The 20,497-nt window shown below is 32.3% G+C and overlaps 2 protein-coding genes across 2 annotated transcripts in view; one reads left to right on the top strand and one right to left on the bottom strand.

Annotated features, from left to right (window-relative positions):
- Positions 1–20,497, top strand: part of LOC143063537 (tRNA (guanine(27)-N(2))-dimethyltransferase-like) — a 197,922-nt gene that overhangs the window by 41,521 nt on the left and 135,904 nt on the right. The gene's annotated exons all lie outside the window — the stretch shown is intronic.
- The window catches only part of LOC143063536 (uncharacterized), a 49,509-nt gene that overhangs the window by 19,226 nt on the left and 9,786 nt on the right, over positions 1–20,497 (bottom strand). Inside the window, exons 3-9 of the mRNA XM_076235738.1 lie at positions 11,976–12,218; positions 11,274–11,407; positions 7,083–7,140; positions 4,819–5,111; positions 4,278–4,356; positions 1,999–2,112; positions 223–387 (exon numbers count right to left, since the gene is read on the bottom strand). Of these exons, the coding sequence (XP_076091853.1) occupies positions 223–387; positions 1,999–2,112; positions 4,278–4,356; positions 4,819–5,111; positions 7,083–7,140; positions 11,274–11,407; positions 11,976–12,218 (1,086 nt within the window). The remainder of the gene's footprint in view (positions 1–222; positions 388–1,998; positions 2,113–4,277; positions 4,357–4,818; positions 5,112–7,082; positions 7,141–11,273; positions 11,408–11,975; positions 12,219–20,497) is intronic.

Below are 20,497 nucleotides of genomic sequence, written 5' to 3'. Positions count from 1 at the left end.
TACGGAAAAGTGAGAAAAACAATTGAGTTGAGATGACCAAGGATAATCTGTTTATAACTATATTGCCTATGACAATTTGGGTGTTAAAATACATTGACAACGTGTGTCCCTAGTTTCTAGCAATAATTTTTTATATCACTCTACTGACCACTGCAGTATTTTCAGATCAAAGAAAAATTGAAAATAACGATATAACTGCATTGTACATATAAATTTACTTACATATATTATCTACTACAACGTGCGCAGCAGTAATAATTTTATCATTACCAACCCTCCAGCAAGTTCCAGATTCTTTAGGTCCAATTATATGCCCAACAGATTTTGCCACTTCTGACAAAACATTCATTGTTTCTAAACTATGGGTGGTTGTCTTTGTAGTCTCTACTAAATATAAAACATATAAATGCATGGAAATATAAAACATTTAAATGCATGGAACAGGGGAGGATCCAGCCATTTTAAAAAGGGGGGCAATGTGGACCTTATTTTGCATAATTCCATGGATTGATTTATATAGTCCATAAGTCCACTCTGTGCAGTATTTGGATTTGTATCCATCTGATGAGTTAAGCCTTTTTCAACTGACTTTTTCAGAGGATGACCTTGAGATCATTCTGATGTATTGTTATTGCCTAAATTTCCATTATGCAAATTAGTTTTGGGTTTTTAACCGATCTATAAACATGATAAATACGCTGACATCATCGTGTGAAAATAACTTCCTTATCGCTTGCTATATATTCATTTCTTCAATGAATACTCATGAAATAATGTTTTTAGAACATAATTTGATAACATTAAAATGTTTTTTATGTATGTAAGTAAAAATTATTAATATCTATGCAGAGGTGTAGACAAATTGTGTTAACACATGCGGAAGAATATCTCAAGAACGATTACAATCTCCTATAGAGGAAGTGAAGATTGTATATAGATGCATGCAGAGTTATTGGTCCTGACTCTCGTTTTGCGGTAAAATATGAATGCCTAATCAAATCAATCTATAAGAAAAATCAAATTATTATCGAAGAGTGTCCACCATGCACTTGCACTGCACAATTAATAATTAGTAGAATATAATGATGTACAAATGGATGAAAATTATATTTACATGTAACTGTAATCAGGGACTTTCTGTACTAAGTATAGAAAGTCCCTGATTTAATATACAAATATTAATATAATATAAACCAGAGTATATTGATTTGTATCCCTACAATATATATATATAATATTTATTACGGTGTTGTTGAATTCCCTTTCATTTATTTATCTTCCACACAAGAACTTGTCTCAGAAAAAAATTACATATGTACACTAACCTCACTTTCAGGGTGATTTTTTTTCTGAGACAAGTGCTTTTGACCATACAGAAGAACTTGCGGTCATCCGATGTTCAGTACTTCAGTACTTTGATTATAGTTTGTTCTTATGTTGAACTGTTACACCACTGTCCCAGGTTAGGGGAGGGTTGGAATCCCGCTAACATGTTAAACCCCGCCACATTCTGTATGTTTGTGCCTGTCCTAAGTCAGGAGCCTGTAATTCAGTGGTTGTCATTTGTTTATGTGTTACATATTTGTTTTTCATTCATTTTTTGTACATAAATTAGGCTGTTAGTTTTCTCGTTTGAATTGTTTTGCATTATCATTTTGGGGCCTTTTAAAGCTGACTATGTGGTATAACTATTGGCTTTGCTCATTTTTGAAGGCTGTATGGTGACCTATAGTTGTTAATTTCTGTGTCATTTGGTCTCTTGTGGAGAGTTGTCTCATTTGCAATCATACCTGCACAACTCCGTTTTATACAACACTCGACAAAATATCTTTAATTGGGATCTAAAATAGTTTTTAAGGTTTGAGTCGAGATGGCTAAGATTAGGATAATGGGTTTTAATTGCATTGATGAGATGATTTCTTATAATACTGCTGATTTGGCGATAAAGGTAAAAGTGTTCCTCAAATAAATAATTTTCACTGAATGATGATAGCATACCTCTTCTTTCTTCTATCTTCTCATGTTTTACAACAACGTTGTCACAACCAATGTTAAGAATATCTATTTTTTCATGGTATTCATGATGTTGTACTGTAGTACCAGGTGGTAAAACTGTAAAGTATAAATTTTCAGTTGGAGGAAGTTGTTGAGTGATGAATCAGAAAGAGCAATGCATGTTATAGATTAGACTTGCTACAATTCCCTTTCTATTATTTCTCTCTTACTAATTTATATGTTTACTGATAAGTGCCAGCCTACTGATTGCCCTTCCTCCTGCAGATGTCAGTATAATTGTAATCTCCTAGTTATAGCAGAAAATTATTAAAGGGGCAAAATTGAAAAAAAAAGAAAAAACATAATTAGAAAGGGACATGTAGCAAGTCTAGGTATAGATGACTAACATAAACCCTGAAACCAAATTTCAGAAATTCTTTGTAATGTAGTTCCTGAGAGAGATGCAACATAGAATATTCAGGGGAGGGAAAGACAGATGGACTGACTAACTGGCGGATAGACAGACCAAGGTAAAACAGTTATAAGGGGTATAAAAAGGTTTATCCTGATTTAGAGTAATTTCTCGCAATTTGATTGGCTAATATTGTCCTAATAAATTTCAGTACCATTTTTTTATTATGTCAATTTGAATTATCTCCCTTATTTATTACTGCAATTGGAATTATCTTCCTTAAACCATTGAATAATAATAAAAAATTGAGTTGGTTTATAGTCCTAATATTTTTGATTTTTTCACAGTTTTAGATTAAATATCCAAAATATATTTGGTTGATATTGTCCTAATAGTGGGTCTCATTGGGGTCTAAGCGTGACGCGGGATTGCCGATTTTTTGTAAGCTTGAAATGTGAAAGTCAAATTATTGTGTCGTGAAAACGAGAAATGAGGTCTAGCGGGATCCGGGAAATGACAAAAAAATGAGAATTGCTTACGTACATAGTGTAAGCGGGAAACGGGAATGTGACAAAACGGTAAGCAGGATCCGGGATCGGCACCCCCCAATGAGACCCCCCTAATAACAGAGAATTATTTAGATTAAGAGTTTATTAAGAATTCTAGAAAATGGAAAGGTTTAGATCATGGGATGTTACTCTAGCTTTGTCATTAGTTTTCTTCTGAAAAAAAGGCTTTGCATTGGCCACAAACTTTTTTGTGACCATGTATGTATGGTTACAACCCTATTGAATTTGAATACAATGATATATGCAATATAACAAAATCAGGATAAATTCATTACACATTGTTCAATTGTCCTAATACAGAATTTATCGGGTCAATAAAATTCATATTAGGTTTGGCTTGACGCCTCACCAAATATGAATTTTATTGACCTGATAAATTCTTGTATTAAGACAATTGCACACTGAGTAATAACTAATAGTATTTAATTATCGAACAGAATTATTTTTTAGTAAATATAAATGTGTGTGTATTGCCAATTCCATTGTTTGCAGTTGCTGTCTATTTATCACAGTCTTTGTGAAGAACATTAAAAAAAAAATGGTTGAAAAATCATCTTTCAAGGGCAATAAATCCTATTAGATATCAATTGACAATTGTGGTCATGTTTGACTTTTTATTGTAGGTTTTTAATTAACTTTGCTGAACATTCTTTCTGTATAAAATTTCTCTTGTTCTTTAACAGTTTTCAAGATAACAACCAAAAAACAGAAAGTTCTTATAATAGTTATTTCTGACAGGGGCAATAACTCCAGTTACTATCTACTTCAGTTTATTATATAAGCCAAAAACTGCATTTTACCCTTGTTTTCTATTTTTAGCCATGGTGGCCATGTTAGTTGACTGACCAGAATGAAAAACACAAACTTTACCATAAGAATTTTTCCATAATTTTGGTTGAAATTAGTTCCTAAATACTTTCAGGGGAAAACATCTTTCTAGAAGTTTATGACTCGGATGATGGATAAAAAATTATGACAATGGCTCACATGGTCCTTAGAGCCAATGGAGATAAAAACTAATTAAGTTTTATAAAAATAATAGACAATTTTCCACTAAAACAGTATATCCAAATTGAATTATAATGCATAACAACTGTGTAAAATTTTATTGGCTTGAATGCATAATACTTTTGAAGTTTATATGCTTTCATAAAAACTTTCTTTTCCTTTTTAAACATTTTTTTTTATGGAAAGACAGACAAACAGATGGACAAAGTTTAAACTAGAAGGGAATCCAGCATCCTCAATGCAGGGCTCTATATATATATAAAATTATATTATACATAGAATGGGATAATTACCATATTTATCTGTTCTATCCTTCTTTTTCTTTGTTTTTGATTTGACTACTTCATTTTGATCTTTTTTACCTTTCTCATCCTAAAATTAAAAAAAAAAAAATCATAATTAATCCTTTGTTTTTTATGATACGATGAGAAGTAAGAACACAATGTCTTGCAAAGTATACTTATTCTAAAAAAAAAAGAAAATGTGGTATGATTGCCAATGAGACAACTCTCCACAAGACACAGAAATTAACAACTATAGGTTGTCACCGTATGGCCTTGTGCAATGTGCAAAACCCACACCACAAAAAAATGGCCAGAAATGACAATATAAAACAATTCAAACGAAAAAACTAAAGGCTTTATTTATGTACATAAAATGAACGAAAAACAAATATGTAACATTGTACATAAACAAAAATAAATTTACTATATAGATAATGTTATCATAGGTTTGAACGTTGTTTTTAATTAAGACTTTGTTTTATATATATACTTGCACCCTCTACTTTGGATTTGATGTTAATTACTTAAAAAATTATTTAAAAGTGTATACCTTTTTAAATTCATTATTGATGGGGAATGCAAACTCTTCCCCACCAGTTTTCTGTTGGTTACTTTTATCTCCATCACTTGGTGCACTCTTTGGTGGAACACTGTCAGCATCATTTGTCTGACAACTATTGTCTTTCCCTGTTTCTGAACCATTACTTTTTACTTTACCATTTTGATCACAGTCTAACAAATTTGAATGTCCAATTTTGTCTTTCTTGTTGTCTGAAGCATCACCACCTTTTTCATCCTTTTCTCTTTGATCATGTGATTGGTCACTTCCATCTGTCTTTATGTCTGAAACATTATGAATTATTACAATGAATAATAAGAAATGTGGGGTAAACATCCATGAGACAGCAATCTGACACCACAAAAAGACAAAAATTAATTATTTTCTTTTCTCTATAACAAAATATTTTTTATATTCATTCCAGCTAGTACATTTGCAAACAAAAGAGTATATTACAAGGAACCCTTTAATTAGGTCTATTTCCGTGGAAAGACCTTTTGATTTGATTATTGTTTTTGTTTGCTACCCCCAACAGAGATGTGTTTCAGCACATACTTTTGTATAGTGATAAAGGTTTTACCATTGAAACCAAACTCTTATTCCTATAGGAGTTATGTATGCTCTTTTCCTTGTGAAGGTTATTAATCCTCATGCAGATATCGTAAAAGATAATAAACAAGAATGTGTCCCCAGTACACGGATGCCCCATCTGCACTATCATTTTCTATGTTCAGAGGGCTGTGAAACTGGGAGAAAATCTCTACTTTGGCATTTCAATTAGACAGATCATATATCATAGGAAACATGTGTACTATCTTCATCAAAAACTAACTCGACCAAAAACTTGAAGCTGAAAACTTTAACCTGAAGCGGGAAAGACGGACCAGCAGACGGACAAACAGACAGACGAACAGACGGACAGACCACAAATTATAATAAAATTGAGAATGGAAATGGGGAATGTGCCAAAGAGACAACAACCCGACCATAGAAAAAACAACAGCAGAAGGTCACCAACAGGTCTTCACTGTAGCGAGAAATTCCCGCCATGCCCATAAATGGGGCTTAAAAAGAAAATTCCAAATTGTTCGTTATAAAATCATGTCTATATTTTACGCTTTTGTTTCAGATAATGGTAGAGGTTGTACCTATTAAAATGTTTAAACACTCTGAATTTGTTTGAACCTGTCCTAAGTCAGGAATCTGATGTTCAGTAATTGTCGTTGTTGATGTGTTTCATTAGTGTTTCTTGTTTTTTATATAGATTAGACTATAAATGGTTTTCATTTTTGAATGGTTTGACATTAGTCATTTTGGGGGCCTTTGTCAATGTTTATGGCTAGCTGTTTTTGGTGTGAGCCACTTTGACCTATAATGGTTTACTTTTACAAATTGTGGATTAGCTTGAGAGTTGTCTCATTAATGGCACTCATACCACATCTTCTTATATCTATATCCTTGTAACAAATTTGGAGTTGAAAGAAATACAATGACATTTAGTGGGAGATGTTTTCCTTTTCAAATTTAAACATAAGTGATACAATTATATGTTGATGTTACTCTTATGTCGCAAAAACAACACATTATATGTGTATGCATTATTATCTGCCCTTGCTACTTTATCAAATGCCTTTAGGAACAATAATTTAGTGAATGTGACTAAGGAATCATGAAATCTATAATTTCAGTTTTGTTGGCTTATTTTTATATTTTATATTCCATTTCTAATTCATATTTTGTCTATATTTTACAGTTTCAAGAATAGCAACACGATTAAATTGAGTTAAGTGTATGTGGCACACAAAATTTCTTGAGCAATATTGTCACTAGGCAAAGTTCAAGTTGGAGTTTTAATGCTACTACTGTGTATCACTTGATCTCTGAAAATTGTTTTTTGAAGATAAAACATCTACTTGCAATAGATTGAAGCTGATGATGATCCAATTGTTATGAAATATAATTGATGACATTATCAAATTTAAGAGATGAAGTACTATCATTGCTGGTTTTTAGTTGATAAATGTTTAAAGATTAAAGAACAAACTGTCACCATGGTAACTGAATGATGATTTTCTGCCATTCCTAAATTTAGACAGAAACTAGAAAGTGTCCATAGTTCACTGATGCTCCACTTGCACTATAATTTTCAATGTTCAGTTGACCATGCAATTGGGGTCAATACTCTAATTTGGCATCCTAGATGCAATAAACTAAATAAAGTGCATTATACTATAAACATAGAACAGATACATCACCATATTTATATGTCTCATCTTTCCTTTTCTTTTCTTCATCTGTATTACCGTTCTTACCCTTAAAAATAAAAATTAAACAATATTAATATTGTGTTCTACAGATACAACAAGAAGTAGAACCCATGCAATGTCTTGCAACGTGAAATCTTTTAGACCTACTTTTAGACAACAAGCATTGAAGCATTTCCATTTTGGTTTAATAAAAATTCAAAGTAATGTCAAACAGACAGTGACTGTCCGAAGTCAGGAACATGTTGTTCAGTGGTTGTCGTTTGTTTCTTGTTTGTCGTTTTTTATATATATATTAGGCCGTTGGTTTCCCTATTTGAATTGTTTTACACTAGCCATTTATATATTGTTGTGAGATGTAAGCCAATGTTCCTTGTTGAAGGCCGTACGTTGACCTACAATTGTTAAATTTTTGCTCATTGTGACTTGAATGGAGGATTGGCACTTATACCACATCTTCCTATTTATATAGAGGAGCATTGATTAGAGGTAAAATGCAAATATTGTCTATTTAAAAAAAAACATCATTATAGATAGAGAAAATGTGACAGCCAGTATTAAGTGATAGAAAGAGACAAAATTCCCTATGAAATAGGTCTAATCTATCCTGTCCCAAAGTTATATAAAATTCATAAATTTCATTATCAACCGCCATTCAATTAACTCTTATTTATGTAATTGTAGCCTCCTGCTGTGAGATTAAGCATCGCGTCATAATCTCTTAAAATGTTGAAAATGAACAATTTACAAATCCAAATGTTTTTAGTCCTGGTATCTATGATGAGTTTATTTACATATCAGGAAGTTTTTCAAGTCAAAAATGAAATAGTTCTACAATATTCAGCACGAGTTCGAAGTTGATCTATGTAATTAGCCAACTCGTACTCAGCTAACTCAAATTTCTACCAACAAGTACCCACTATTTTATTATATGTGCATTAAAGTTGTTATGTCCTTTTTTATAATATATAACATACAAATACAAAAAAATAGACTTTATTGATTTGATATATGAAGTAATTTCAAATCAAAAATATATATTTTCTTATTCGTTTACGACAAACAGCTTTATATTCATGGCACTATATGAGACAAATAGATAACAGAATGTACCAGTTCTTCGTTAATCAATCATGACACAACCACAAAAGGATCTTACTCTAGTGCTATCCCACTTAGCAAAAGGTAGCGACAAAGACCGTACCCTAATCCACCGAAATGCACATCGACTTCTGCAGATTGGTGCAAGTGGCCTAAATCTGGTAAGAAATCGACCAGTAATTGAACTGTAAATAGTTCATGTAATTTAAAAACGATGACTTTAAGTTTTGTTTCTCAAATGTGTGTGGGCTGAAGCAGAAACTGCTGTCTCCGGATTTCACTCACAATTTGCTGGGACTCATGACATATCTGTATTTTCTCTTAACTGGCTTAGATAATTAAACCTACCAGACAATTATATCTAAAAAAAATATTCTGTGCTGCCTTTTTAGCTTCAAAAAGATTCAAATGCCTTCATAAATAACACAACAAGTAGATCTTTACCGCAAACAAACAATAAAAATAGAAAATGGGTGAAGGATAACTTCTACTTATTTTTGCGTTGAACATGAGTACCAGTATACCAAAAAATAAAGTTGTATTTAATTGTATTTTGTTAATTACACAAAAGAACTTGGACATTGTGTTGCATACACATAATATAATTTAAAGTATGATTTTGTAAAAGTAAGTAAATATTGGATACGGGTTGGCTAAGGTACGACTTGAAATGGATCCACAGCGATATCGTGTGGAATATTGTGGAACTGTTTCATTATTGATTTTTAATACTTCTTGATTTGTTGATTTTTAACTTGAAGTTTAAGAAATTGCATTTAAACATTAAGAAGTTTCACTTTACAAATCAAAAATGTAGAAATTCATGTAATGGATGTAAAACATACATAAATTAAATTTAATAATTTAAAAAATTGCATGTTACATAGTAAGAAATGTGTAATTATGTCGGCTTTTCCACTCCATAATGTACAAGATAAAAATGTTCTTTCCAGTTTTCTTTTATGGTTGAATCAACTTGAATAACATCCGACCAGATAAAAACCCATTTTTTTCTATGTGATATTTTTAACAAAATTCGCAAGTGACAAAGGGCACAGGAAGTAGATAATAAATAAGAAACCGATTTAAAAACGTGTCACATACTATAAACCAATATGAGGCTCGATGACGAATATTGATACGGTTTGATTATTTCGTTGCTGAAAAAAAAAGAGAAGATGATTATAATTGCTTAAATGTCACTGAATAACGTATACAAATGCATAAGTATATTGTATGCTCGTAGAAATACTTTGTAAAATAAACACAGAATCTAAATGTAGGATATTGTTTTCTTATTAAATCTCCTGGTTTCATTAGCAATTAATAATAGGAAACTTAGTGTCATTGTTTGTAGCTCCTCATGCAAAGCTCTGATTCCTTTCACGGATTTGGCTATACTTTTTTTATCTTTTGGATCATAGCTCTTCATATTTTATACAAGATTTTGAATTTTGAATTTCAAATATTTTGGCCACGAGCATCACTAAAGAGACATGTTTTGTCGAAATGTGCATCTGGTGCAGGAAAATTGGTACCGTTAATGTTATAATCACCACTGGGTCGATGCCACTGCTGGTGGACTGTTAGTCCCCGAGGATATCACCAGCCCAGTAGCCAGTACTTCTGTACGGATTTTTATGCCCCACCTATGATAGTAGAGGGGCATTATGTTTTCTGGTCTGTGGCTCCATTCGTCCGTGCGTCTGTGCGTCCGTCCGTTCGTCCCACTTCAGGTTAAAGTTTTTTGTCAAGGTAGTTTTTGATGAAGCTGAAGTCCAATCAACTTGAAACTTAGTACACATGTTCCTTAAAATATGATCCTTCTTATTTTAAAACAAAATTAGACTTTTGACACCATTTTCATGGTCCACTGAACATACAAATTAAAAGTGTGAGTTTCAGGTTAAAGTTTTTGGTCAAGGTAGTTTTTGATGAAGCTGAAGTCCAATCAACTTGAAACTTAGTACACATGTTCCTGAAGATATGATCTTTCATATTTTAAAACAAAATTAGACTTTTGACACCATTTTCATGGTCCACTGAACATAGACATTAAAAGTGTGAGTTTCAGGTTAAAGTTTTTGGTCAAGGTAGTTTTTGATGAATTCGAAGTCCAATCAACTTGAAACTTAGTACACATGTTTCTTATGATATGATCTTTCATATTTTTAAACAAAATTAGACTTTTGACACCATTTTCATGGTCCACTGAACATAGAAATTAAAAGTGTGAGTTTCAGGTTAAAGTTTTTTGTCAAGGTAGTTTTTGATGAAGTCGAAGTCCAATCAACTTGAAACTTAGTACACATGTTTCTTATGATATGATCTTTCATATTTTTAAACAAAATTAGACTTTTGACCCAATTTTCATGGTCCACTGAACATAGAAATTAAAAGTGTGAGTTTCAGGTTAAAGTTTTAGGTAAAGGTAGTTTTTGATGAAGTTAAAGTCCAATCAACTTGAAACTTAGTACACATGTTCCTTATTAGTTGATCTTTTTACTATACAGGCTAAATTAGATTTTTTACTCAATTTCACGGTCCATTGAACATGGAAAATGATAATGCAAGTGGGGCATCCGTGTACTTTGGACACATTCTTGTTTTTTGTGTTATTAAAATTTGCTGTTACAAAATGTTAGAAATTATTATACATTAAGGAATGTTTCTCCCTCATGCAAAGCTCTGATTCCTTTCACGGATTTGGCTATACTTTTTTGTTCTTTTGGATTATAGCTCTTCATCTTTTATATAAGCTTTGAATTTCAAATATTTTGGCCACGAGCATCACTGAAGAGACATGTTTTGTCAAAATGCGCATCTGGTGGAGAAAAATTGGTACCGTTAATGTTATTAGGAACATTTTCAACAACTAGAAGTACAATAAAATATTTGAAGTTGTTGATTTGAAAATATTTAACCGATAAATTTTACCAATATGAAGCTTTCCAAATAGAAGTTCTGGTCGTAGTTGTTAAGAAAAAATGGTAGAAATGCGTTAAAAATGACAAACAGACACAGAACAGAGATGTATGGACAGTTTATATATCTACTGTAGAGTGGGCAACGATTACTCACAGTTAAAGCGGATAACTTTTCCCGTGCATGTATATCAATGACCAAGTCCTCTTGATTTTCAATACTCTGTTGGTTACTTATCTTCCCATCACTTGCAACACTCTGTGTTTGGTCACTTAAGTCTGTCTTTGTTTCTGAAACATTATGATTAGTAAGAGATATTTGGTAACAATCAATGAAACATTAACCAAAAAATAATCATATATTCATCATTCCTATATTCGGAGTCATTTCAATTCACAAGTCGGACCAGACTGGATTCATGTTTATAATTGCTATTTTGTCGTTCAAATTTTAGTGCAAATTGAAAAATCCACACAAGGATTATATATCTTTATAACGTTACTAAAGAGAACAAAGTGTTCAAAAACATAAAATCAAATTTCTTATTTAAACGAATAATAATAGCAACAAGCCATGACAAAATTTTCTGTTGAGTATGTCTATAGAAAGCGGGACAATTGTTCCTCGATGATGACATTCATTGTAATCGAACACCAAACACGAAAAAGAAACTAAGGTTAAGGGTAATACAAATTCAATGTAAAACAAAGAGTTTTGAAATTAATAAGTCTGAAAGATAGTGTTACTGAACTCTTTTGCATCAAAAGCAAACAAATCATTAACTAAAACAAATCCATAGAATTAAGAACTTCGGCTGCCTACCGTGCTCTGATCTTGATATTATTCTATTTTAATTACCAGAATGTCGTCCTTTTAAGATGACATCAATATCTTGTAGCTCTTGTGAAATTGTATTTTCATTTGCCATTTCTAAGACATCTGTCACTAACCCAATGACATTGTCTTGCAAGCAAGTCGAAAACTCCAGTGTTTTGGATTTTATTTCTACATCTAAGTGAATTCCTTTCTTTTGAATTCCTTGTTCCGTAAAGTTTGTCGATGGCCACTCATCTTGTCTTGTTGAACCTTTGGTAAACCCGTCTAAAACGAAAAGATATAAATTTACTAATATAGAAATAAAGAGATGCGGTATGATTGCCAACAAAAGTTCATATGAATTGAATGTAAGCAATTATATGCAACCGTACGGCCTTCAACAATAAGAAAGACCCATCACATAAAATCTGCTATTCAATGTTCCAAAATGAAGATATGAAAGAAATCATATGAGAAAACAAACGGCCTAATTTATAACAAAACAATTTTTAAAAAAACCCATGGCAGACGTGAACCAACGACATCATCTGAACTAAAGGTTCCTGACTTAATTCATAACAGTATATATTATATAAAAAAATTACATGAAAGTCTGTGTGATCCCATTTCATACTTCTTGCTTCAAATGCCGATTTGAACATCCTCAACATGATTTTTTTTATTATCTTGATATATAATATGAAGCACTTAATATTTGGTTCCTTTATATCTATCCCCGTCGACCAAAACTTCAGGATAAACTTATTATGATGATCTCGATATACGTGAAATTGGCCAATAGCTGTCAAACAAACATCGACCATCGTATATGACCTAAACAGGCAGATTCCATTAATGCCACTCTTTTTCGTATTTTTATAAATAACCTGGATAATATCTTATGTTCTGGACTGCATGCCACGGAAACTCATCTCTGGGATCCATATCTTTTGCAGATGATTTACTTTTGATATCAAGATAAAAATAGTTTTGAAATAGAATAAATAGCTAGGATGAAAATAATAAACTGTTACTTTGTTAAAAGTTTAAAACTAAGCTTCCGATGACTTTACTATTAGATAATGCTTCGACCTTTTGAAAAGAAGTTACCATGAATCTCAGAGATGGGTCCGATTACTTTTTAACAATTACTTTGTCGATTCTACAATTAATATTCTCAAAGTTACTGATTAAACTAATGATTACATAGGAAAGTAATCATGTTTACATCTAATTACAATGCATTTCAAAATAACCCTTTTGAAGAATGTAAATGAATAAAGGTTTAATATAACTGTAGCTCTTTTTGAGAAAGGATTTTGTTTGATATGTTATTAAATTATTACTTCAAAATTTAGCAAATTAATAAAGATTCACAGCATATATATATTTATATAAACATTATGTCACTGGTTACGACCTATTACACTTTGTTATCATTAATCTCTAAACTACTTCGACTTCAATTGAGTTTGTAGAGAGGTTTCGTTTTTGTCTTTCTAACATCTTCAAGGCTATATTTTTGCCGGGGTGCAATCTCGGGATGTAAAAATATGAATGAAGAAAAAATGCCAGTTAAAAGCATATCTGAAATTCTAATAGATTTGTCGGAAAAATCCTACCAAAATATAAGTATTGAAAATCATTACATTTTTTATGTCCATATATATCATGATATATACCAACATCTGTTTATTCTAAACAACGTATTTGTCACACGTTTTGTTTGAGCTTATTTGATAAATTTTCACATGTCTGAATTATCTTTAATCATATATAGCCCTACTGTAGGTCCCCTACAGCTAAACATAATTGATAATTGCAATAAAAACAGACCTTAATTTGTCTCCAACCTATAATTCAAAGGTGACAATAATCACAATATCAACAAAAGATTATAATTCAGGGTTTACAAAAGTATAACTTTAATATAACAGTAAAATGTGCATACTTAAATTGTGAATGTATGTCTCATACTTTTAATTGGGGTAGTGATGACTTTCAATACTGTAACAACTTATGTTTAACTGAAGTAAATAAATCAATTAACACAACTCTTATTAACAAATTTAGTAATTATTAAATATTACTAAAAAAATGTTAATTTTTATGACATAACACCTTGACCATGAACACAATTTTAGATCTTTTTGTAATGTTATCAGATGTTATTAAAAAGTAATCAATATTACAAGGTATTTTGAAAAAGTATTTTTAAATTGACTTAAATTAAATGTAATCAGATTTACGATTACAATGATTACTTAAAAAAATGATTGATGTTTACGATAAAATTACCCCAAGCCTAACCATGATTTCGAAATATAAATAGGCAGCTTTATAAAATTGAAATGATAGCATATGTAAACTATGCCACCAGAACCTAATTAAAAATCGTCTAATTGTAAAAGAAGAGTGCACATGCTGAAATGTCTCGCCTCTTTAATGTCCCAGTCACACTAGACCACGATTGCACCACGCTCAAAGCGATCTACAACAAAATCAGATCGTGCTAAGGTCCCGGTATGAGCGGCATGAAAATGTACATTTTCGTTGCTTTCACGATGCCAATACGCCCAAATTACGCTTCTACAACGATTTCGCTAAGATTATATCACGTTCTCGCCACGTTTTTTCTGCGACCTCACTACGATTATCACGATCTTATTACGCTCATTGCGTTCTCACTACGACCATACCCAGATTTATCCGATTACAACACGATCTTACCACATTTCTTCTTTGATCGTATCACGCTCTTACAACGATCATTCTACGAACTTATCACGTTCATATCGCGATCTAACTACGCTTTCAGCAATTACGTCAACATAATGTGCCATATAAATATAGTTCTATTCCTTCTTATTTTAATTGATACGTAAATTTCTCGAAAACAACACGGGCATGCCATCAAAATCTACCAGTACTCGTGGGCGCGGTGGTTGTGGTAGAGGTAGAGTCAGAGGTACCTTTGATACTATCCTGATCCAGTAGAGATGTCAAATCAACCAATCCAACCTGAATTAAACGTATTGCTAATCCATCAAGCTCAAAGGACGATATTTTATTGAACAATAGTGCGAATGATACAGATATTTCAAAGCTTGGTTGAGCTGTTAATAATTGTGGACACAAGGTCCAAATTACATACAGACAAACAAAACGTGGAGAGCTTATATATATATTATGTGACAATGACAATAATCATGGCTAGAAATGGTCGTAGCACGAACGTAGTCAGGTCATAACACGAGTAAGGTCACTAAGAGAACGTGATGGTCGTGGTGAGGTCTTAGTAACGTCTCTATGAGATCGTAGCGCAATCCCTCTGACTAGAATCGCGCTTTCACTACGCCCTCGTTACGATGGTACAGCGACCTTTGCGATCCTTTCTGCGTTCTCGCTACGCTTGTAATACGACCTGATTTCGACACGACCGCACCACAATTTGTTTGAACATGTTCAAAAGTGGCCACGCCCATCAAATACATGTACACCTTGCAATCATTCAATACACTAAATATAGTTGACCTATTGCTTGTAGTTTTTTAGAAACTTAGAGACTTAACAAAGAAAACTAAACATTGATCAATGAACCATGAAAAAGGGGTCAAGGTGAGATGGACCATTCCAGGCAGACATATACACCTTACAATCAATCTATGCGTTACATAGAGTTAACATGTTGCTGATAGAATCTAAGATACAAACTTTACCGTGGAAACTTAACACTGACTAATGAACCAATTAATTGAGGTCAATGTCAAATGATACCTGTCAGATAGACATATACAGCCTACAATCCTTCCATACAATAAATATAGTTGACCTATTGCTTATAGTTTAAGAAACACAGACTACAAACCAAAAGCTTAACACTGACGAATAAACCGTGAAGGGTCTGACATGAACATCCTAAAATATTTCCATACACCAAATATAGTTGACATATTGCAAATAGTTTTTGGAAACAAGACCAAAACAAAAACACCTAGATTTGACCACTGAACCATGAAGATGAGGTCAAGGTCAGATGACAACGGCCAGTTGGACATGTACATCTTACAATCCTTCCATACACCAAATATACTAGACCTATTGCTTATAGTATCTGAGATATGGACTTGACAACCAAAACTTAACCTTGTTCACTGATCCATAAAATGAGGTCAAGGTAAAGTGTAATCTGTGTGACGCGCAGTACGACCTTGCAAGGTACGCACATACCTATTAGACTTACTTACTTACTTATTTACTGTCCTTGTAAGCCATTGGCGTGTAGGGCAGTTATTTTTTTTTATACCAAATATAGTTATAAAGAGATAAATAAACTCATCATAGATACCAGGAATAAATTTTGTATATACGCCAGACGCGCGTCTCGTCTACAAAAGACTCATCAGTGACGCTCAAATCCAAACAAATTAAAAAGGCCAAATAAAGTACGAAGTTGAAGTTAAAAGTTTTGCCAAATACAGCTAAGGTAATCTATGCCTGAGGTAGAAAAGCCTTAGTATTTCTAAAAAATTAAAATTTTGTAATCATTTAATTAATTATATAACCATATCAATGATAATTCATGTCAGCACAAAAGTGCTGACTCCTGGGCTTGTGATACCCTATGGGAAATAAATTTCCACCAGCAGTGGCATCGACATCAATTAACATTACAAACTAGAGGCTCTTAAGAGACTGTGTTGCTCACCTTGGTCAATGTGCATATTTAACAAAGGACACAGATGGATTCATGACAAAATTATGTTTTTTGTTGATGGTGATGTTTTTGTAGATCTTACTTTACTGAACATTTTTGCTACTTACAATGTTTTCTATCTGTACTTGGCCCTTTAGATACAGAGGAAATTATTTTGTATAAACTTACCAAAATTTACCAATTGATGAAAATTGTCAAAAATTGACTATAAAGGCCAATTACTCCTCCTGATCATTTTAGTCATGTTAACTTATTTGTAGATCTTACTTTGCTGAACATTATTGCTGTTTACAGTTTATCTCTATCTATAATAGTATTCAAAGTAAAATCACAAAAATACTGAACTTTGAGGAAAATCAATTCGGAAAGTCCATAATCACATGGAAAATTCAAATAACAAAACGCATCAAAAACGAATGGACAAGAACTAAATACAGGCATTTTCAAATTAGAAAATGGTGGATTAAACCTGGTTTCATAGCGCCAACCCTCTCACTCTGATGACAGTCTCATCAAATTCCGTTATATTTACATTGATGCGTTAACTAAACAGACACAATAAATAAAATAGTCAAAATATGGGTACATCAGTCATCATCGTATAACAATTTTAAAAGGAACAATTTAACAGAACACAAAAACATCTATCTACAAACACATTATAACAAAAAACGGCAAAATTTCCTTAAAAATTACCAATTTGGGCTGCAACCCAACAACCAGTTGTCCTATTCATCTGAAAATTTCAGGGCAGATAATTATTGATTTGATAAACAATTTAACCCTTTGTAAGAATTACTCTAAATGCTTTGGTTTCAGAGTTATAAGCCAAAATCTACATTTTACCCCTATGTTCTATTTTTAGCCATGGCGGCCATCTTGGTTGGTTGGCTGGGTCACCGTACACATTTTTTAAACTAAATACCCTAATGATGATTGTGGACAAGTATTTTTAATTTTGGCCATTAGTTTCAGAGGAGAAGATTTTTGTAAAAGATTACCAAAATTTTACGAAAAATTGGTAAAAAATTATATAAAGGGCAATAACTCCTTAAGGGGTCAACTGACCATTTTGGTCATGTTGACTTATTTGTAGATCTTACTTTGTTGAACGTTATTGCAGTTTACAGTTTATCTCTATCTATAATAACATTCAAGATAATAACTGTAAACGGCAAAATTTCCTTAAAATTACCAATTCAGGGGCAGCAACCCAACAACCGGTTGTCCGATTCATCTGAAAATTTCAGGGCAGATAGATCTTGACTTGATAAACAATTTTACCCCTGTCAGATTTGCTCTTAATGCTTTTGTTTCAGAGTTATAAGCCAAATTCTACATTTTACCCCTATATTCTATTTTTAGCCATGGCGGCCATCTTGGTTAGTTTTGCGGGTCACTGGACACAATTTTCAAACTAGATACCCCAATGATGATTGTGTACAAGTATGGTTTAATTTGGCTCAGTAGTTTCAGAAGAGAAGATTTTTGTAAAAGTTAACGACGACGGACGACGCCGGATGACGACGGAAGCCGACGGACGACGGGCGACGGTCTCCAAGTGATGAGAAAAGCTCACTTGGCCCTTTAGGGCAGGTGAGCTAAAAATCTCAACTTTGGATGGATGACTTTGAAAAGAATATCCCATGACAAGTTGCCGCTATGATTGACACAAAACTACCTGAAAAGATTATCAAGGTAAAAGAGCAATTAAATGTTGATCTGAATTCTGTCACAGATAAAGTGTACAAGATGTTCTCACTAATGTAGTAAAAAGCTTATACAGACTGCACAACTTATAATGAAAATAATAGCCTTGTGGTTTGTAACTTACCTGAAACAGAAACCAAAATGTTGTGAATAAGGTAATCATTGATTTAAAGAAGGATTACAACTGAAAGATATACAAGTGGTCTCAGTGGAAAGAAAGAAAGAAAACGACAAATAGAAATAAGCATGGCGTAGTCAAGTGCAGAAAAACGAATAAAGTGGTGGAAAAGAAAAGGGAGCTGAAACAGTCAAACAATTTCCAGGACGTTTTTATCGAAAATGATATACCGAAAGCACAGACTAATGAACAACAACTTGCGCAAGATAGTGACAGCAATTGGCATGAATAAGCTAGAAATGAGAGGAACAAGGGTCGACAATAGCATCAGTCACTGTGATATTAAAACAATTCCAAATGATTTTTTTTTTATCTATATGGAGATTGAAATAGCCGATGTTGTGATATGCTATCCTACATACCAGGCGTCGACTCCTTATCAGAACGACATATAATTGATTTCAAATGTAAGGAATTATATTCTGCGATTATTTTTCTGGTGTGAGCTTTTGCATACTATGGTGGAATGGGGAATTACTCGTTTTAAGAAATTTTATCTGTAGTGCCGAAAAAATATGGATTAAAGCACGTTACGTCATGATTATGTCTAAAAAAAAAAGAATCAGTTCGAATAAGCATGTCAACGTTCAAAACGACAATACTGGTATAGTATTTAAGATGAACTAAATAATTTGGAAGATAATAAAAAAAGAATTTTGGAGGAGAATCCGGTAAATTGGAGTAGGAAACAACAGGCAAAGATATCCAAAGGAAGTAAAAATGGAAGATAATTCAATATGTACCGATCCGAAAATTGTTTTAAAATAAAGAAATATGTGATTTTTTTCAAGTATATTAAATTCTGAAAATTGATATGAAGCTACCGAAAATGATGATCGCATTTACATAATAACCGACAATATTCTTAATAGTGATATAACGAAAGAAGAAGTTCTTAATGTTTTAAAATTGTCCAAAGCGGGAAAATATCCTGGTTTTGATAAAATTTAGATGAAGATGTATAAAAATAATTATAAACGCCCTTACCGTCTTCAATATATTTTATAATACCAGAATGATACCGGAGCTATGCAGTGGAGGAATAATCACCCCGATACTAAAGAATTCGACTTCTGATCCTCGAGACCAAATTTTACAGAGGAATAGTCTTTGGTGCAAACTTAATAAAAACTGTATTGTGGAGTACAGAATTTAAGATCAACTGCAAAGCTTGATGAACTAAACTTTAAACATGATGAACAAAATAGGTTTAGCTCTAATCGTAGTACTATTATTCATTTTTCAACAATTACTAATATTTAATTATTGAAACGAGGCAATTGTGTAAATTATCAAATTTTGCAGTTTTTAATGATTTCAAAATAGTATAAGACGCTGTTAACAGATTTTTTATTATTTTGTTAACTTGAATCAATAGGAATTGGTAGTAAATGTTAAATGTTTTATGATATACTAGATAATGTGTGAGTGTGTGTGTGTCTGAGCGAGTACATCTCTATGCTCATTACTTTAGGAATGGTCCAGTTGTTGTCTCTTAGATCTCCTAGACATATTCCCCTTTCCATTCTCAATTGTATTTAAAATCTGTATCCCATAAAGTACAGTCATGTGTTATTAAAAGTTACTGGGAATTTAACCAAATGGTTTGATGTTAAATGTGGTCTGCAACAAGGATGTGTGTGTTATCTCACACTTGATTCAATATTTCATTAATAATTTGGTAAACGAGGTCAAAAGTTTAAATGTTGGTAAACCGCTAAAGGAAGATAAAATGTGATTTTTTTCTCTATGCTGATGATGTTGAACAAACGAATATTTATGTGGTCGTATAAGTATGGAAATAAAACCAAGTAAAAATTAAAAAAATAAAGTTTATAGTTTAATCTTGAACCATAGTGTAAAAGTGGTTAATTGTTAAATGTAATCAAGGATATAGATTGAATAGCTATTGATTTATATAAAACTGAATGGCATAATAAGTTGAATTAGAATGAATAT

Source organism: Mytilus galloprovincialis, chromosome 2 (genome assembly GCF_965363235.1).
Source record: "Mytilus galloprovincialis chromosome 2, xbMytGall1.hap1.1, whole genome shotgun sequence".
In the NCBI taxonomy this organism is placed as follows: domain Eukaryota; kingdom Metazoa; phylum Mollusca; class Bivalvia; order Mytilida; family Mytilidae; genus Mytilus; species Mytilus galloprovincialis.
This window is presented reverse-complemented; position numbering and strand designations above follow the sequence as displayed.